The 21,781-nt window shown below is 42.6% G+C and overlaps 1 protein-coding gene across 1 annotated transcript in view; it reads left to right on the plus strand.

Annotated features, from left to right (window-relative positions):
- Window positions 1-21,781, plus strand: part of LOC123979431 (RNA-binding motif, single-stranded-interacting protein 3-like) — a 101,484-nt gene that overhangs the window by 71,542 nt on the left and 8,161 nt on the right. The window contains exons 6-7 of the mRNA XM_046063345.1: window positions 13,218-13,324; window positions 19,286-19,329. Coding sequence (XP_045919301.1) covers window positions 13,218-13,324; window positions 19,286-19,329 — 151 coding nt within the window. The remainder of the gene's footprint in view (window positions 1-13,217; window positions 13,325-19,285; window positions 19,330-21,781) is intronic.

A 21,781-nucleotide genomic window follows, 5' to 3' on the forward strand; every position in this document is an offset into this window, starting at 1 on the left:
GTGTGTTGCTTTCATTACCTCCAGCTTGGCCCTGAGACAGCCTTCAGAGTGGAGTACAGCAGAGCAGAGTTGGCCAGGATTGCAGTATATATAGAAAGAAGTCTGGTAATTGCTAGCTCTCTGTTCTCTCTATCCTGTGCGTCAGGTGGAAAGTATGAATCGGTGGTATCTGGGGACCACCCCTGCTGCGCTGCGCTGCGCTGCACCGCATCGCGCTACAACTGTCTGTCCCCCCACCGGGCACAAGTAATAGGGGGAAAACAGTGAGCATTAAGGCCTCAGAGAGTCCAACAACTGCCACTCTAACAATACACATTGCCAGGGGAATAAAAAAAAAATCAGGCAGCCCACTCTGCAAAGAGGCACCTAAAGATGTACCCTTCCTAGAAATCTTACTTTTCATGTCTTGCTTGTGTTGTTACTGTAGTACAGCTTTCCCTGAAGTGGAATATTTAGTTTGTTTGTTTCACCTGCCTGAAAGCAGAAAGAAGGGTCAGGCAGCAAAACATTTGAGAGGTCCTAAAACATTTTAAAATACTAGAAAAGTTCAAATAAAAGCTGACTCCCACATAAATGTGTAATATAACGTTGATTAATAATAAAGAAGTTGTTGAAGGAGAATCACTTCGCTATGTAAAGGGCAGAATCAAATTCAACTCTCCATAGCAGTTTTTGCTTGCGTTGTGGAGTGTAAAATACTTTGACTAGAAATTTAAGCTATCAGGCACTATATCATTGTTGACCTTGAATATCTGTTTGAGGTAATGTTAGCACAGCAAACAGCTGCTTTATGCTTCTGTCCAAACATATCATAGGGAGGCTAAGGCCTCAGACCCGTCAGCAAGCCGATATGCCCTCTTCAGAAAAGTACAGAAAGACTGTTTCCCAGAAGAATTCGCTTCTGACAAGTGGATGACCTCCTGAAGTGTAATTGAAACCCCATATTGGCAGTTTTATTGTATTGTTGCAAGGTTAATTATTCGTGTAACAGCTCTCAGAAAGCATTGCATTAGCAAGCTATTCAGTTAGTATCTACTAGTCCTGGACCTGGGTACATCTGAGTGGATGCCTTCATCATATTGTGTTCACATTTTATTTAAGGTTTGGTGCCATTTTTCACGCCTTCACTATTTTACCCTTATCTTTTATTTGCAGTTTTGTTGTTTGTTTACTATTGCTAATTTAAGCTGAATGTTGGATTTTTGCCTTCTGCTTATATTATAAACAGGGACGCCCATGCAAAAGAGAGTGAACTACAATCATTCAATCACCCTGCTCAAATAAAGGCTGAATGAATTAATAGAAAATTAATTCTGGAAGACAAACACTAAGCAAACATGGCCATAATGAAATGGGTTAAGTACATTTGGGTGTTTCTACCATTAAAACACATCTCTAAAATGTTAGGGTTATGCCAAGTGATCATTTAATTTATAATTAAATTAGCAATAATTTCCAGATTTAGTTGAACAAAAAGGTTCTACTCTATTATATTTCATTCTACACAAGTCATTCAACAAATAAATGGTTTTATACTACAAAGGACATTGTTAGTTACAGGTGAAATAAACAAAGATGACTTATTTTCTTTGCATCCTTGTTAATCATACAGTATCTGCAGTATGTGCCATTTAGAAAGAAGTATGATAGTGTTTTTCAATGTGTACCAGCTCCCAGCATTTATAGATATGTTGACTTAATGGCCTGTTTGCCACAGCAGTCTACCAGATAGTAGTGATGTGGTTATGATAATACTATCACTAGGTTTTCCCATTCACCAGACCCTGTCCTGATCCTCTTACACATAGACACACATATTTATGAATTACCTTGAGCTAGTCATATCTCTCTTTCAGCCCTAGACGTAATCTTGCCACAGATGCATCCAGATCAATTTTTCAGGATGTCTTATTCGTGGAGTGAGCAGCGGCCTAGCCACAGCGGGAGTGTGTGTGTGTGTGTGTGTGTGTGTGTGTGTGTGTGTGTGTGGATGCAGTCAGAGTGTATCCAATTTCAAGCTGCAAAGCAAATGGCCTTGGAGATCAAGGATTATACAGCAGATTTCCAAGTCGAGCTGATATTGATTCACTGTGCCCATGGTGAACTCCACGTTGTACCTTCTCCATGTAAGCTTTTAAATGTTGCTACCTTAATGGCCCCCCTGTCAGTATTGCCCCCTAATCTATAAGGCCACAACAACTGACCCTTATAAAAATGGCTTTTTATTTTTCTAGATGTCACTGGATATTCCATGGAACAGTAATTCAATGTTGTGTGTGTTTGGGGTTTTTTTCGGGATCAGGAATCTTTTTTAGTTACAGGGTTGTAGCTGGCGCTATTGGATGTGTTAAAATGTCAGAATTAGCTTCCCCACTTCCAAAGAAAAAAAATACAATAAGCACTTGCAGTGTTTCAGAGTCAGAGATCTCACATACTATGCACTTTATGTAGTCAAAATTTAAGTCCGTTTTTTTACTGAAATGTGACTACTTTTTTATATCAGCTCATGAGGATAACCATCAGATATTTATTCCTTTGTTGGTATTCTGGCTGTCCTCATCTCAGTAAATTTGTGTTGTTAGAGCCTCGCCACACTACAGCTGGTACTGATGAATGACCGCCCAGATGTTGAATTTTTCCATAGAAACCATACGTTTGAAATTCAGATCCTTTTCAGTTCTGTGTAGCAGAGGCATTAATCACAAGAGTTTTCGTCATTTCTAATGCGTTTTGATGTGCTGTCCCATATTGAGCAGCACCCTTGGCACCCCTCTGTGACTTTACCACAGAATTAAAAAATCAGTTCTGCAAATTCCACATCTTTCCAGTGTTTTCTTTCTCTCAATCACATTTTGTCTGACACCCTTTCTCTCTTTCTTTCACTCAAACATACATTGTTAACCAGTGAACACTGTACAGTCACAAGGAAAATCACTTCAAAGTCTAATTATTCAACAATACTTCCCCGAAAATAAGGGTAATACCTGCAAAAGGAGGTTGAGATGTGTATTGGGATATGATTAACTCATCAAATTGGCCCATTATGGGGTAAAATCAACAGTGGGGAGTGTTAGACGTGTGCTATCGAGGGGAGAGCGTGTCTAAATCCCCTCAGTTCACACAGCCATTACAAACAAGAGTGGATTAGCCACCAGCCCCCTGCTGGGACAGTGAATGGATGAGAATGGGAAAGATGACAGAGGCCGCTCCTCTCCAGCATTATCTAAATAACAGGCCGGGGAATTCAATAAGTACCGGCCTCATCAGCCCTCATCAGCTCCCCCAATTAGGCTGCACATCATGGCGACTGGCGGGCTGGTTGCCGTTGGTGACAGATGAGAGCCGGTGTGGTGATGTGCTTGCCTCTGCAGCAGTACTGTGCTGCCTCACATTCCTGACATTGTTTAAGTGAAAGCACTAGTGTGTGGGTGTGTGTGTATGTGTGTGTGGGACAGGTGGGTTCTTTTCAAGGAGAAGTGCTGATGATTATCAGTTTGTTTTTGTACCTATCTACTAATTTACGCTGCATACTGACACTCAGGCCCACTTACATTGTACTTCTGCCTTTCATACTTTACTGATGATCCCTGATAGCCAGCCTAAGCTTCAAGTCAGAAGGAGTTACCCTCACTACGCTGGTGATCGTGAACCCTAGTGATATCGATGTTGTTCGTCAATATCTCTCCCCTCCCACATTACCTTCCTGTGTTTCCCCAAGGGTCAGGACATGCAGAGAAAAAACACGCCTCTCCCACATTGATTGGGGCTCATTAATGCCAGCTGAGAAAAACAAAGACTTTTCATCACTTCTGAGAGGTTTAGGCAAGGACTTACTAAAAGTTGTTCTGCGCAGGTTCTCGCTCTGATATCACTCTCTCAAAGAGATGGCTAGATAGCTACTGAAGCTAGTATGAATAATGCTTAAGAGTTGACTTAGTGTGTTTTTTTTTTCCAAAGAGAGGAATGTTCTATAAAACTGCCGTTATCTTTTTTGTCTTTGAAACTTTGGGAGGACTGAGAGGGAAACTGACACAAGAAGGAGGTGGGGTCTGATTTTTTTTTTTCAAGGATTTAAACCTTTAATTTTCATTCAGATTATTATTTTGTCATCCCTACTTTAACAATTTGCACCCTTTTGAGCAGTTTATACTTAAAGTTAGGTTAGGCAACGTTGGAGAACTAGCAAGAGGCCCCCCTCCAAAGTCACTCCCCCGGAACACATTGCTATGTGCAATTTTAGTGCACGGGCGGAGTGCGCGCAGGTACGTAGGTACACAGGGAGCCAGGCCAACCAATCATTTAATTTGGACCAAATGAATAATACAACAAAATGCTGATACATACCAGAAGCAGTACACTTATGACTTGCGGACACGTAATAATGCTGTGCAGATAGATTGCAAAAGATTGTCTGCTTTGTATTTTTTTTATTCACTTTATTACCATGACGAGATAAGCCAGGAAATGTTGCAATTTCTTTGGAAAAGAGTTGATATATTCAGCTTGCACAAAAAAGATGCCACTTTGTTGTCAGCAACATTTTTGGAAAGACAAAGGAAAATTAGTGTCAAGGCTGCTCGAGAACAAAGAGAATACCTAAGAAATGAATGAATTATGAGCCTTGGGAATGTCTTATCTTAGTGTTTGAAGTTCAGAACTACAGGGGTCTGTCAGACAAAGCGCAGATGAGTGGGTTAGCAATCTAAGTTTGTACCTAACTTTAGCTTTTTATGTCTGAAGCTGGCTACATAGCTAATCTTAAATTAACCAGACTGTGCCTACCCAGTGTTTATGAGAGTACCAGAAGACTACTAGGATTAAGTCTAATATTGTACAAACATCTGATGAAGGTAGTCTCACCAAAACATAGCTCGAAATATACGTACTTTTAAGTGTTGACTGAGCAGGAGTTTACGCTGTCTCACATAGGTGTAAGATTATAAATCTCTCCTACTCTGCTCCAGCTTCCTATCTAATTTGACAGGCAGAAAGGTTATAAGGTGTAAATGTAGCACAAATGTGACAAATGTGCAATCTGTTGACAGTAACACTTTAAAACATTATGTACACTTTATATCATTTGGGTTAGTAGCAGGAAACCAAAAAGGAATGGTAGTGTCTTAAAACAGCTAGACTGTGAGAAAACAAGGTAAAAGAGACGGATGTTGATGAGAGTAATAGATGAGACTTTTATAAGGGAAGATATCAAAAAAATAGCGCAGAATGTGTCTTTGAGTGTGTGTGTGTGTGTGTGTGTGTGTGTGTGTGCATGGCTGCTCTTTTGAAAGTGAAAGAGCAAAGAGAGCTGCACCTGCAGCTTCTATCAACCAGTGGAAAGCTCCTTTCAGCACAGCTTTAATTACAGTGTCTGCAGCTTTGCTTGGCTCAGACAGGCTGGTCTCCATGCAGCCAACCAAATCCTCTCACACATAGCAGCTTTCCTTTTGCCACAGAGTTGCCTGACCCCTAATCAGCCGCCGTGCCAGTCTTCACTGATCCCCAATCAGTTACAGTAAAGGGAACGCTATGGAATCCCCCATACCTCCCTCCGCCCCTTCTCCCCTTATTAGTCAGGTGCCCTGCTTTCATTGATCATAAATCAACATTACTGGCGGCATTGATCGTCAATCACCCCCAGTGACATTATTGATCTGGCAGGCCCCTCAGCCCTCAGCCCACATTGCAACCCCGGCTGTGGCGTATTGATCCCCCTCAGATACAGTATTGAGGGCTCTTTATTGATAATTCATTTATTGTGCTGTAATTTCATTTTCTTTCCTGTCCATACCATTGTTACTGGAAGCCCCTACAGAGAAAACCTATTTAACAAACACACAGCCTTTTGTATGCCTCATCTTTGCTACTCCAACTGATGTGGCTTTCTTGTATTTGCAGCTTGAAGCATTTTTTCCGCCTCTGTTCAAATGTCATTATCAATTTGTAGCCAATGGTAGCCTAAAGGTTAGATAACCCTGGACCATCTGGAAAATTCTATGGCAAGGTACCATTTAGCAAGATACCGAACATCCAATTTTTCCTTGGAGTTTCTGTCCAACAATAGAGGGCTGTTTGTAATGCGAGTGTGAAGGTGTGTAACTCCATGAATGTCAAGCAGTGCGGTGCTGGAAAACACTGTGCATGCTCAGCAAAATCTCTTCTTGATAAATAAACCTAAAAGATTTTGCTGTAACATTATGTGGAAGCTATGTAAAGCTGAGTAAGAGGCTAAAATATGTATTCAAGTCTGAATGCTTGGTTTAAATAATGGAGCCTTCAAAATATACTAAAACCACGCTTATAGAACATGGACTGCATTGCATCTTCTAAGGTGTACTTACAGAGCTCAAAACTGATTTATTCTGATACATTGTCATATATACTGAGAAATATTAGCTGTAGGTTTAGCGGATAGGCAGTTCAGTTGAATTACAAAGCGCCCATCTGTATGATTCATCTGTATAGATGGGAGGTTTCACGGGTCACTGGAGGCGTTGGCAGTGTTATAATACTCTGCTAACAGGGACAGAGCTAGCTTCACTGTCTGCCCACACAGGCAGTGACACAGACAGTGGCAGCTTAGGTCAACCCCCACCGGCAAAGTACAGCAACAGCTGCTCTTAAGTCCGTCTGCCACAGCCAAAACTGTTTGCCATGAAAAGAGAGCTCCACAGGCAAGGACCAGTATTATGCCACAAGGCCAAAGAGAGCCAATGAAGGCTTACTTGTTATTAATTCCCTGAAAACAGTCTTCTTAGTATTTCTGCTCACTGTCTGATCGAGGTCACTTTTAAAGTTTGAGGTTGTAGAATTGGTTATTGTAACATTACTCGATATGCATATGCAATACATTTCTGTTACTTCTGTATTGATAATTAAATGGCAGCATCAGCAAAAAAAGCCTTTTTTGTTTGCTGTTGGTCTAATGTTGCATGACAGACACCATTTCGTCAATGTGAAGAATTTTTTAATACTTCAACCTATAATATATAAGATTTTTTTTCTTAGTTTGCAGTAACATACATTTAATTTGTCAAGAGCTTTGTAATGGTCCTCTTTTGAAAAAGCATGTTCTGATCTCTCCAGTCCAGTCAGATCAGTAGCAGTTTCTTTTGTTTCTTTTTACAAACTATAAAACATGATAAATATGACTATTCAACAATGTAGCATAAACTTTATTTGTCTACATTACCAGCTTATCTTCAAAAATATGTTTTGTCTTATGTATGTGATGTATAGTACTGTTTATATTCTCAGCCTCCTCATAGTATAAGTGTTACTCTAAGTCAAAGACAGCTTAACATGTTTGATCTTGACAATTGTGTCATTGCAATTGTGTTTCATCAGTTCAGTGATGAAGAAGTTACTAAGATCTCCTGTCTCCAAACCAGTCCACTTAGCTCACCGCTTGTACAGTAGTTTTGTCACGTATTGACTCCCCTCGCCTGTTGCACATTGTAGTCTTTTCTTAGCTGGGATCATATTTTGAATCCACTCTACAAATAGTGTTTTCAGTCTTATACTATACTCTTACAATTTTGAAGCAACCACAATGTGGCCGCTTGTAATTGCCACCCTGGCCAGCTGTGTAAAGAGGCCACTGATACTAAGACGTACTGCAGCAACAAAGATGTTGGCAGTGTGGAGCAGCATGTGTGGGTTTAGCATTAGAAACATCTGTCACCGCCACTTTAAAATTGCAGCTGACTACAGGAACTAGCGACACTCGGCTATGCCACTTGGAATGAATGCGGTAAGGGCTGTCTGCTTGTATAAATGTTTTTTTTAATACATGGATGGAGGATTGTGAGTCGTTCATTAGAGTTGGCAAACACACATACACTAACTTCTACTCACTCGCGCACCTCTGTATCTGCTCTGTTGTTTTTAGTTTACTCACCATGGCAACCCTAGCGTGGGGAATGGCAAGTAGAATTAGCTGATTAAGCCAAAATGAAGTTCTCGTTTAGCTGGTACCACAGAGCTTGTCTCAAAGGAGTTGGCTAGCAGCTGGAATTCCACCGCCTGTTTGGCACTGCAATTTACACATTTACTGTAAGAGAAGATTAATTCAGAGTCAGGACTCGAAGGCGCAGTCATATTCACCCATGTTTTAATCTGCTAAAATTATTCCAGCTCTGCTTTTATGCAGAATCTTCTTCACATTTTCTGTTGCATCATTTCACATCAATTTCTGCATATTTCACGGACTACCTCTTAGACACAAAAACATGCACACATTGCTTATTCCCATCCCCATAAGGTGGTCTCAGTCAGTTGTAGTTGTCTACTGCATTTTATACTGACCTTGTGCCAGACATCAGCTCTATTTGTCTGAATCTGGTCTGGGATCACTGTCTGCTCAGTTGCGGATGGATGGATGGATGGATAGATAGATAGAAAGAAAGAAAGAAAGAAAGAAAGAAATGGGGAGAGATGTAGGCAGATAAGGCAGATAACCACGACAGAGAGAGCTGCGATCGAGGGAGATGGACAGAGAGAGTGAGAGATGGATTAGCATGTCAAAGCCTCTCTACATAACATTACTCTTGTTAAGTGCGCAATAGCTCATCGATCAGGCTTCTACCACCCACATTCAGGGCTCTTCCCTCCACTTCCTTTCCCGTAATCCATAATATCATCTCAGGCCTGTGCCGGCTGCAGGAGCCCTCTATGGGAAAGTCTGAGCAAGGGCTGATCAATAGCCATAGAGCATGTGCAGCGGATGTATCTTGAGAAGCAAGGCGTTGTTGACATCCTTCTCCCTTTGCTAATCTCACTCACTCATCTGTATAGTATGGATCGGAAGCGGGGAAAACTGGACGGCGCCTGTCACTTCCACCATCGCAGAATCTCTCTCTCCTCTCTGTCTCTTTCTGCCTCTGTCGCCCCATGTCTTTTTGTCTCTCTATGACACTGTATCTGTCCTTCTATCTATCTCCCTCTCCCTTTCCCCTTTGTCTTGCTCTCTGCCGTGCTCGCTGCTCAGCGCCCGCTCCATTTATCAGGCCGTGTCATTGAGCCATGTGTGCTGTCCCTGTCAGCAAAACGACTGGCAGACTGTCTTCATTTCCACGCTGAAGGATGCGAGGCCAGCGTGGCAGTTGAGAGAGCTATCGACTGGGATCCATCAAAGCCCTCCCTGTAGGGAAGCTGCTGCCGCCTGTCTTCCTGGTTGGCGGCCATTCTGAGCTTGTCCGGTTTACTCTGAAAATGGCGATATGTATGCTGTAGTTTTGGTCCAAGTCTCATATCTATCTATCTATCTCTATCTATCTATATAACTACTCATCTGTTTTTCTCCATCATTAACTATTTCTGTCTATTATCCTGCACTCTCTCTCTCTCACTCTCCCCCTCCCTCCCACTCTTTTTCTCTCTCTTTCCCATAAGACACAGCCTTCTCAGTCTGGGCAGACAGGTCAAGCTGGCTGATGGGAATCAGACAGTTGTTGATCCAATTAGACATCCCTCGAGCAGCGTCAGAGTACAGCAGAATTCCAATAAAATACTGTCCTCTTTCTTCCTTTTCCCTATTCTCGCCAAACATGTCCTTGTAGTAATACACAGCAAGCTATCCAGATGACTTTTCAGAGATGCTTAGCTCATAGAACTTTAAGCCAAGGACCTGTAGGAACCTTCATCCAAAGTTATTATTGAGAAGTGGAAAGCTTCCTTTCACTGAAGCATTTCAGAGTGACATATTTTGGTACAAGTGGCTGAACAGTTCCTTCTGTTGACCCTCTTTAGGGCTTCGCACACACCAAGAGCAGTGTAAGGCCAGCCCAGTTTGACTCTAAGCCCTCGTGAGAGGCCTCTTTTGTAACTGTCTAGATGGTGTAAAGCTGGCTGTTTCACCAAGCAAAATCTTTTACCCAGCCTTTCTGCAGCTCGGGGGCATTCCTGCATTGATTTCACCATTCAGGCCAAACAGATGTACAGTCAAATTCTGAGCATCGAAGGAACGTATGACGTGCTGACATTGATGTATTATAATACATGTGCTGATTTGCATTCATGGATCAAGATGTTATTCAGCTGGCCTTGCGAGACCATCCGGAGCACGCAAGCTTTCTTTGTCTACAGATATCAGAAAGAAAAGCAATGGTGAGATTTGATGTTCTCGCTGCGCTGGCTGTTTTTCCGCAGACAAAGGGCTGATTTCCCCCAGATGACGGCCCCTAGGAAACATCAGTAACAGCAATAATTACTTATGCACGCAGCACTAAGCTTCAATTTAAATGGCTATTGTAATTGCACCGTCTCATACAGAAGTACATGTGCATGCACTTATTGGTTCATTTTACTGGGTGGTGATGTGTTTATTGATGAGTAGAAAGCCATGACTATCTCCTCAGAGCCAAATACACAGTCTGGAGTATGACTGAGCCGAGGCTATGATCAGATGAGGCTAGCAGCACAGACATCTTACTCTCACTTAACTATCTTGCACTTCCCCTCTTGCAGTTGTGTATATGTGTGTGCATGAGTGTGGTTGGTCTTAGTGTGCACACTCGGAGGCACACATGCATGTGCTATGTCTGCAGTCACCCCTCATTAACGTGTTTACCAGTTCCTACGGCAACCCACATAAAAAACAATTAGGCGTTCCCATGGAGCACCTTGTTAGCGGTAGTTGTTGACCTCTGACCAAAAGCACTTTATATCTTTTTCCCATGATTTAGGCTCATTAAAGGGCAGCAAATTGGTTCATAACTGGAGTTTTTTTTTTCAAGCGGCCCCCTACAACACATTTACTGGAGCTGTAGCCAGGGTGAAATGTGTTGTACTTTGAGCCTGTGACCTAAAGAAACAACATCAGCAAGTTAGCATGTTCAGCCAGTGGCCTAGTTTATTCTGGGCTGTACCCATGATGATTGTGTGTGGTGAGAGGTCTAAGTAAGGTTTTTTGGCTGGCAGTAGTTTGTAGTGTGTATGTGTGTGTCTTTCTGTGGGTATTTCTGTGTGTTTTCAAGGGTTGTAGCAGAGAGACTGTAAGGGCAGGAGGAGGGTGTGTGTGTTAGTGTGTGTATGTGTCAGGGCTACACAGGGGTGAGTGTGATCACAGGGTGGGTGGGGTGGTGTGAGGCTGTTGATCTTGGGCTGGAGTCTTAAACAAATTGGCTAGTTCTCTGTGGGAACTGGGGATGTAGTCACAGGGGTAACGTCAGCGCTCTCTGTGTCAGATTCTCCAAATCTCTCCGATAGCTAATTATCTCCCAGAGTGCCAGAGGAGAGGTTTGGAAGAGCTTTTGTTGTTTTTATTCTGCAGCGTCTCTCTCACTCTCCCTTCCCAGCAACATTCTCCTGGGCTGACTCTGAAAAGTTCGGTCCCATAGTAGACCCTAAAGCCACATAAACACACTCAAACGCTTACTAGAGAAGTGTGTTTGGCCCTATAGTAGCCCTTGAGCAGTATAAATGCACACACACACCATTTATGTTAGTGCCACAGCCCTCTGCTCATTTACATCTCAGACACCTACTGTAACTGCAAAGTAATTCTCAAAATGTGCCAGCATTTACAGCACAGACATGTCAGACAATAAAAATGAATAGACACATCATAATGTTAGCTCATCAACGCCCAAATCATTGGAAACTTCACTTGACTTTGGGTTGTTTTATTGCTGTCACCACCGTGTCAATCCCAACACCATTATCTTTCTCTCCCGTCTTGTGGCGCTGCATTATTATCAAGGCCCAAGCGCCTCTAACATCTGGGAGCGGAGATTCGAGCGTCAACAATTCTCTAGGTGGGTGTTATATCTGGCACGGCATGATGAAAGGTCCCGTTGCTCACCTCCTGCAGACAGTCCCGTCATTGGCCTGCGTCGTCACAGAGCGGCTGTGTCAGGCGCTGCCAGGCCTGTAATGTGAATGCGATGACAGGAGAGTCGGCAGGTCTCCTCTAAGCCACCAGGTGCAGGGCAGCAGTGGTTCACGTTTGGACAACCTTGTTGGTTCAGTGTGTACTGTACTGTTGCTGAACTGTTCAACCTTCCCAGTGAATAAGTCTTTGATCTTGGTGTAGATTCTCACTCTACCCCTGTTTCCCCCCCCTTGTTTCTCCCCCGTTCACCCACCTGTTTCACACTCTCCCCATTTTTTTGTGTGTCTTGTTTCTTCCCTTCTCTGTACTCCCATGTTTCTTTTAGTTTATCCAACTGGCTCGATTCCCATCTCTCATCTCCACAGTCTGCTTCCAAAGAGATTCCGATCTCACTGACGCAGACTGAAAAGGGGACGGACACTGTCCCCCAGATCCCCAGCCAAGTGAGCCACCCGTTTCTCACGAGAGAAGCTCACTAAGACCTATTTCCTTTCTCTGCTTTTTTTCTTTCACTCTCATTTTTCACGGAACCTGTCTTTCTTCAGATTTAATTTCTCTCGCTCCCTCTACAGTATCTCATCCTGAGAGTCCTCTACCTCAATCCATATTTATCTGTTTTGGTTCTCACCTGCAGCTCAAGTGTGAGAAAGTGCCCTTTGAGAAGTTATCTTTATAGGGATGTAGGTCATCTCAACACTTTCATCAACCTTTGCTGCAATTATGCATACAAAGGGTTGTTGAAACAGAGACAGATTAGATGAGGCCGCAGTACAGAGGGCTTTTTTAATTGGTTTAATAACAGCTATTTCATGTCATGTTTCTCTGCTGGTTGATGATAAAAATGGTAAGAGTGCCCCCAGTGTTCACTTCGAGATCAGCAGCATTATTATCTATGACAGCCTCTACTCAAGCAGCACAGCCCAGCGAGACGCTTGCACTCGTGGTTGGAGAGTGGAAAAAGGCATAAAAATTTCAAATAAGAGAGGATGGCTGTTTGACTAAAACATGGAGGGATAACGCGTCAGGAACAGGAACGCCTTCTAGAAATAAGCTTTGGCTGACAGAGCGGTCCTGCATTACCATCTCAGAGGTATTTACAAGAGCGATTACTGTGATTATTATTTCAACAATACACTGCAATGCTCTTTCATGGGCTGCCAGCCTGGGCCGGGATAGGGAGGGCCTGCCAACATTTTCGGTCTGGGAATTTGTCTAGGAGCTCCGTAGGAGGGCAGAGAGGAGGAACGGAGGGAGGGAGGAGGGAGAGACAGAGGTACGATGGTAGAAGAAGAGAAAAGCGACACAGTTCAAAAGGGCTCTGCTGTTTCTGAGGGGTCACAGTATGTCTTCCTTCTAACATGATTTTGTCCTCTCCCTCTCTCTGCAGCTCCCACGGAGCCTTTGCTGTGCAAATTTGCCGACGGAGGGCAGAAGAAACGTCAGAGTCAGAGCAAGTACCCTCAGAACGGGAGGCCGTGGCACAGAGAAGGCGAGGTAAGATGTTACACCAATGCAGAAGTAGTCCTCAGAAGGTCTTTCATAGCATGCTGGTAGAGTGCAGAACAAACCAGTGTTGTAGTATAGATCTCATCCCCTTTAGATTAATAGATTTTGTATCGTATGTGAGATAAGATTACAGATAATGCTGACGGTCACAAATTCAGTGAATAACAACAGCAATATGCAATATACGTAATTCACATTTGTATTTAATTTCCTTAAATACAACAATTATTATTAATAACTAGAAGATCCAGGTATGGCCAAAAAATGTCAGTCAACTCTGTGAAACTCTTTCCATTCCAACATGATGACGTTCTAAACAGGGCGTTTAACTCTGAGGTAATGGTTTTTCTAATGGCAGGCCCCACCCAGGTAACAGGGTTCCTTGAGAAGTTGGCTACAACATCTGGCTTTATGTAAACCGTTGTCTGTCATTTGTATTTAGTCTAAGGTAAGAAACGGTTAAAAAAAAAGAAAAATATCCCAGATATCGATCAAACTGCCCCCGGATGTATAGGGGCTGTCATGTAAATTGCATCTCAAGCCAAATGCCTCATTGAACACGTATATTCCTGCCATACATCAGCATGCTGGGAAACCATAAATTGGATACAGTGCTATGGTAACATATTCATCAGCAACATGTGGAGACAAGGTTAAAGTCTTCACAGGCTACCAACCAGCCATACTGGGAAGGACACATAAAGGAGACATGTAGAGAAGTGTTTCAGACTGGACTATATAGTATAGAGTGAATGCACACACACACACACATATTCAATGAGGATGACAGTTGTGCTGAAACGGCAAGGTAGGGGAAACCAGGAGGGTTGAAATGTTTGTCCTTCAGAAAACACAGAAAACTGTCTGTGTGTGTTGGAAAAGGATTGGAGGAGTATTGCACTAGCTGAGTCTGCGTGTGTGCGTGCGTCTGTGCGTGCATGTGTGTGTGTGCGTGCGTCTGTCTGTCCATCACGTGTTCAGAAGCCCTAACATCTATAAGTCAGTGAAGCATGTTTAACCTAAATCACATTGCTACATCCCCTCACAGGCCCACACATAGACAGAGGTCAGCTCACTTGACTTGAGGTAAAGTGAGATGACTGTGTGTGTGTGTGTGTGTGTGTGCTTCATCTTGAAGGTTGTAATAGCTATAAAGAAAAAGTCCTGCATTTCCAAAAAGGATAACATTTGGGCAACAATTTTCCTATCAATGTGATGTCTATATAATGTCAAAGCACAGGGCTTAAGGACCTAAGACCTGGGTTTTTGTCCTGTGTTCTACATGTTGGTGGATTAAGACAACTAAGACACTTGGTAAAGTCTAGGGAGAGTTTGTGGTTATGATTTAATATTTAAAAAGCAGATGCATCTTGTTTGAGTTGCCTAAATATAACTGTAACATTCTTCATCGCTTAGTTAAAACACTTAGTTGCCAGAATGGTGAAGGCATAAAATATTTCAGGAATGTTCAGTATGAACATTTTGCTGTGGCAATGAGCAGTTTGCAGTTTCTGTACAATTAATTTAAACATTTCCTCTTTATGTTGATCAAAATAAAAGTTTAAGCAGACAGGGTTGGTCTCACACATATTTAGCCACTTTCTCTATATGATTTTGGCTTTTATCATCATGGCCATCATGAGACGCACACTTACTGTGTATTCAGCATTGGTACAGTGCTGGCTGTTTGGGGCAAATAAATGCAGATATAGGCGACAATTTGCTTTGCTTTCAGTCTGAACACACCCTTAAACTCGGAGGCTGTGTGTGCGTCCTTGTGTTTTCACTTACAAATTTTTGTTGTCATTGTAAGAGAGAAACTCCTCCTCTCCATCTCTCTCTTCATTGCCCCCACTGAGAGGTCAAGGTTTAATAGCCTGGGTTCAAGGCAGTGTGTGCGAATGTGTAAATCTGTAGCTGAACACTGGATGTGCTTGAGTGTGTGTTCATTTATTTTACTAAATGCGTTGTATGTCTTTATGTGCTTTTCTTTTGCTATCCTTGAGGGAGACAATCTGAAATTTAGACCTTCAGACTGAGGACATTTTTTACAAACAAAATACATACAATGTGCTTTGCACATCTATGAAATGTTAATGTTAGGGTTAAAGGATTATTAGACCTCATTTACACCTGGTATTAACATACAATCTGATGCGTTATCTGGATAATGACATCTGATCATACAGTAGAGCAAGAAGAAGCAGAGTTATGTGACCTTTCAACATATTTTTTCTTACACCTTACATCCACACCCGACTGAGACACGATTGCAATGCAAGTCAGACTACCTCCACCTCTGGCTGGTCCGGTAGCATTCAACTTGCAATGAATTCTGCATGCATTTAGCCCTATAGGGTCAACAGAAAGGCCCTTATAAGTATAGTATGCCATTCATGTGTGTGTGCATCCTTATGGTCATTGTTCAACTATACAGGTAGCGCGGTGGGAGATGGGAGATAGGTATCACATGTTAGTCTGTTTATCAGAGCTGAGGCCATTCCTCACCTCGCTCCCTGTGGCAGGCAGATGAAGTGGAGAAACAGCCCACACCGTCCATGTCTCTCTCTCTTCTCTTTCTCCGGATCTCTCTACCTTCTCCCTCTCTCTACCTCTACAGTATGTCTCACTCGGCTTGTATCTCTTTCTATCACTCTTTTCTTTTCTGTCTTTAAGCGCTCTCTCCTTCTCACCGTCTCTCCCCCCCACTTCGTCTCTCTGTCTCTTCTTCCCCTTGTTTGAAGTCTTCCTAGATCCCACAGCAACATATGGGGAGAGAGAGAGAGAGAGTGACTCACTGAGACTAAGGGAAAGAAAGAGAGAAGGAACACATTGCATGATCAGTCAGGAGTTACAAGGGGTTGAGTGCTGCAGGGTGGCTGGTGGTAAGGATTGAGAAATATATGACAGATTTTCTTGTAAACTACCCAAAGTGGGAGTCTAGAAAGTGCTGTCTCTCGCTGTCTCATGCTGACAAACATATTAGTCACTGCATTTTTTTTTTTCGCAGCACACAGACACAAGCGCCATGGGTGCTCATTCTTCTCTCTCTCTCTCTCTCTCTCTCTCTCTCTCTCTCTCTCTCTATCTCTTCACTTTCACCAACACACACTCCTACACACAAAAACTTTCAAAGTCACACTTCTCAAGCACCTACTCTAGGGGAATGAGTGTAGATGAAAAAAACATCCGGCTTTCCACTCTGTGTGAAAGCCTGACAGATGTCCGTGTGTGTGTGTGTGTTTATGCGCGTGTGGCCACGATGCGGGGAGAAAAAATAGAGAGAGAGTCTGTGTATGGAAGGCAAAAATACAAGGTGTGTGTGTGTGTGTGAGAGAGAGAGAGGACACAGAGACGATGGCTCGGGTCAGATTTCCTGTATAAGAACAGTACAGCACAGGTGTCCTTACAGCTGCCTAATATAGGCTGTCCTCAACAACCACTTTTTAGGATTTGTGTGTTAAACACATGGATGCTTACACACACACAATATATTTACATTTGCATTTAAAATGCATTAACCAAAGCCATAAGCCAAAATGCATTTTGTACACCCAAGAGTACAGATATTGCAAGATAATTATGCACAACTTGCTAAATTAATGATTTCCAACCAGAAGCAGCAACTGAGTCATTCGCCACTGCTTTTTTGTAAGTTTGTCAGCTGTCATTATGCAACATTTTAGCAGTTTCCCATACCTAGAGTAGGAGGTGTTTAAATTTTTTGGGATGTTTATGTAAAATTTAAATTCATAATCATAGGGAAGAAATGTTCTGTGAAATCATCATATCTACTGCATGGTGAGTGCTGCTAATTTAGCATGCAAAATGAATATGCTCTTTCTGTGAAAGCCAGGTCTGTCTGTGGCAGATTTTCTCAGGGCAAGCTTTGTTTACAAGGTATGTACAGTATAAAGCTTTGTTGTTGTTTTTTTCAGTCTTGGATCAAGCTCAGACAAAAACATATACAAACTGTCTCTGTCTTTTCCTTACCCCTTGTTGCGGAAGTGCCAAAAGCTAACTGCATCAACAATCAGTCACTGGTCATGCAGGGTTCCCAGTCAGGAGCTTCTCTGCTGTGGAATTCATCAGCACATGGAACCAAGGGCAGCACTTCGGGGAGTTATCAGCCTCACCAGACAGCTGGCCATGGCTGCCACTGCTATTAGTGCACATGTGAACACACACTCGCGCACACAAACATGCAGTGAGACTTCCTTTATGTCAAATTTAGTGTAAGGAGAGTGTATAAAATATTAAAACACCAAGACCTTTGCACATTGATAAACACTAAAGGTGAAAATATGCAAGTAAAGTAGAAGATCTGGGGTGGATGCAAGTCCGACCTTTACAGCTTAACATAAAATGTCTCTGAAAGCCTTTTAACTAGATGTGCAAATGCAAATTGAAAACAAAGGCCTACCACCACTCCACTTACTCAGACGTCCACACTTCCCTAGTATCAGCGAGGTCTTATCCATTTGGTCTAGGCACACTGACCCCCCCCCACAAAGCCTTTATTCCCTTAACAGTATAGCTCAGTGTAGGAAGCCCTCTAGAGGAACAAGGGCAAAAAAGTACAAAAAGATTAAGAGATGAGGGGTGAGGGATGCAGAGAGAAAGGTAAGGAGAGAAAGGGACAAAACACAAGATGATTGAGAAAGAAAGGAGAGGGAGAGAGAGAGAGAGAGCAAAGTGAGAGAGAGGAAGGGCAAGAAAAGGGAGTGTGTGTATGCTGATGAAATCTGCCGTCCTCAGCAGCCTCCCGTTAAAAGAAATCGGATTAGCTCTCCTCCGGGAGAGAACCTTCAGGAATGCAGATGACGGATTGTAGCGCACAGGTTTCTCTCCTGGACTCTAAGAGGGCCTCACACACCTACCTACACACACACATACATACACACACATCGATCTAGACACTCTTGCACACACCTTCAGCAGACAAAGAACTCCGTTTTCCGCTCTCTCCTTTTCTCTCCAAAGGGCATTTCTTCATTTCCTCTCATTCATAAAAACATGATCGTACGTGATTGAAATAGAAAAATAGGTGCCCTCAATACCAATTCATTTTGTCCTATTGACCAAGCTTTTTTCCACATTGGCTTTGCCACTTGTCAGTTTTTCCAATTTGAAATGAGTTGATTTTGATTTAATTTATTTTGAACAAAAAGAATCAGGGTTTAAATTACATTATTTCCCAAGTACAATAAAGGTACAGCGAATTATCTTGGTGACATTGATGCAAGAACATATTGACAGATTTCCCAGAGACATACAGAACACACCAGCACCACCAGTAGACTGTGAAACAATATGGTCCAATATACTGTACTGTACTGTACTGTACCATTTAGAAGATATATTATCTGACAGCTGAAATGTTGTGACTGTATTAAATAACTGATAGTATGCAGGATTTCATTTTCCACCATTAAGACTCAAAGGAGTAGTTACACATTTTGGATGATACACTTATTTGCTTTATTGCAGAGATGTTCATAGATAAAAAGATTGATACCAATCTCATGTCTGCATGCTAAATATTAAAGTACAGCCAGCAGGCGGTTATTCTAGCTTAGCATAAAGACTGAAAACAAGCATGTCTTGTTTTGTTTTTTTTAAAGCTGCGTACCAGCTCACTAATGGCTCACTGATAAACACGTTATATCTCATTTTTTAAATCTGTACAATAAAACATATATAAAACATACATTCTCTGCAAAAAGCGAATAAGCATATTTCTCACAATGTAATGTGGTATCCAAATAAGACAAAAAATTACAGACCAAAAAAAGATTACGAAAAAGTTGTTTCACACACTTTATGTGTAATGTCTTTTCAATGGTCACATTTTCCTTATTGCAGTTTAATGCAATGTAGTATTTTTTTCTGATCCGACTCTCGTCATTTGTGTTTAATCCTGCGTGTTTATTGTTTTTTCTCTTTCAGACTGGCATGGCGTTAACATATGATCCTGCTGCAATGCAGAATGGGTAAGTGCTTGACGGTCAATCCATCCTTGGCACCATCTAATACACTCACCTCTTGGCTCATAGGACCCCAATCAATAACACTGCCATACATAAAGATTAATGTAGTGTCTGCACTTTGTTACTGTTTGATTAAGGAAATCTATATAGACTTCAGATATCGGTTTTCATTGGTTGGGTCAGGTGAGAAATGGCAGCGGGTAGCTCAGTTAGATCGTGTGTGTGTGTTTACATGTGTTCTGGACTTCGTGTGAGTGTCTGTGTCTTTATGTCATGACTTAATGGTGCTGTGGAAATAAATGACCCAGCAACGTGTTTTATTTTTCCCCACAGTACTAAGACAGGAAGGAGAGGGCTGAGGTTCCCCTCTATCTCCCTCTGGCCTCATTCACAGGAAGCTCCTCATTCCCCGCTTCCTAAACCACTTATCCCCCTGTGACTCTGAGTCAGTCTCAACCAAAAAACTGGATGAATAGTATCACTCATTACACACAGCCTGCCATGTAAAAGCCTACTTTGCTGCAAATTTGCCAAATTATAATCCCACAGATGTGTGTGTTAAGAAACAGACCTGCTGGGAAAGGAAGGGTTCACTCTTAATACATTTGTGATCATATTCCAGAAAAAAAGGGAAATAGGGTGAATCAAGTCACAAAAGAATGTAAAAGTAGTCAACTTTATTCAAGTGTAAATCTAATGTAGAAAATCAAAAAAATAAAGTGAATCCACTAGCAAAGAATGTAGTATATAGTTAGTATAATTCATATGTTAGTACAAAGTTGAAAATGAAAATGCAGTTAATCTGAAAACAGAAATGCCACTTAACATTTGTCAGACTGTGCTCACTGATAAATCAGAATTCAAGTTCAGATTGGATTATCCATCCATCCATTATCTGCCGTTTATCTGAGGCCGGGTCGTGGTGGCAGCAGGCTAAGCAAGGTAGTCCAGACATCCCTCTCCTCAGGAACATGTTTCTGTTCCTCCTGGGGAATCCCAAGTATTCAGTATATAATCTCTCCAGCGTGTTCTGGATCTACCCCAGGGTCTCCTACCAGTTGGATATACCCTAAGAAACCTACAAAAAGGAGAGCAGGAGCTCTACTGCAATCTCCCTCTGGATGTCTGTGCTTCTTACCCAGTATGTAAGAGTGAGCCTGGCCACCCTAAAAAGGAAACTTTTGGCTGCTTGCATCCACAATCTCTTTCTTTTGGTCACTCCCGAAACCTCATGACCATTACCATCTGGTAAGTTGAAAGCTTTGCCTTCCGGCCCAGCTCTCTTATCCCCACAATGGTCCAGTACAATGTCCACATTACTGCTGTCACTGCACCAATCCACCTGTTGGCTTCACTCTCCATTTTACCCTCAATCTTGAACCCAAGACACTTGAACTCCTGCACTCAGCAATTCATTCCCAACTGTTTGTCTGTTAACAAAATCCCACTGTATGGGAAATACATGCTGACTGAGGCCAGTGACTCATAGTTCCACCCGAGATCGTAACTACCAACCTGCAACCAGATCTGGTCAAAATCCTGTCCACAAGCCTTCTTCATCAAACTGCCTGTGCCCTGGAAGGATGCTGTGGAAGAGGCCTCAGAGCGCAAAAAGCTGTGTTATGCTGGAGAAGCTGCAGAGAGAGATGGAACGTGGAAGTATGTCCAGTGGAAGTGGGGTGTAGAGGCTTCGTTGCTCTTTCCACTGTAAGGCTGCTGAGAGAGGTAGGAGTCAGAAGACAGAACCAGAGGACAGCAATCAAAGCCTTGGCCAACACAGCAGAAAGGATCATTCACTGGCTATGGCTGAAGAGGAAGACTCAACCTGGGCTCCCAAATGACCACAAGCCAAGCATAAGACACACACCCAGGGGTGATCATCCTTTGGTGGACCTGCCTCAACAGAGGGTGTCTTGTGATAAAAGGCAGAAACACCCAATGACGTTAAGGTCCACAACTGATGATGTGTTGCAATGGTAGCTTCACCTGGTGGTCATATCCAGGACTGACTCCATGCTGCTAGTGCTGAATCATAATGGATTGTAAAAGCAAGTCCTATTTAATGAATCCACCATTTTCCAGATTACAGGAAAGAACAATGGCACCAGATTTTGAGATGCTGACTCTCATCCCAACCACTTCACATTCGACTGTAAACCACCACAGTGCATGCTGAAGGTCACGGTCTGAAGCCAACAGAACCATGTCACCTGCATCAGCATTGCTCCTCCTAGATCTGAGGTTCAACATTCGATTGCAGCCTCTATAAGTCTTCCAAGGCAGTGCCACCACCTCTTTCTGCCACTCCGCAGGCAGTCCCAGCCCTCCTAAAGACATTTAAGAGGCATGTCAGCCAGTGCAGCACAAGAATGTCCACGTTAGTATAGCATAGCCCTGATTGATCTGAACTCTTCTTGTGGACAGACCTGACAAAGCATGAATTCAGACTGCTGTA

Source organism: Micropterus dolomieu, linkage group LG11 (assembly GCF_021292245.1).
Source record: "Micropterus dolomieu isolate WLL.071019.BEF.003 ecotype Adirondacks linkage group LG11, ASM2129224v1, whole genome shotgun sequence".
Classification (NCBI taxonomy): Eukaryota; Metazoa; Chordata; class Actinopteri; order Centrarchiformes; family Centrarchidae; genus Micropterus; species Micropterus dolomieu.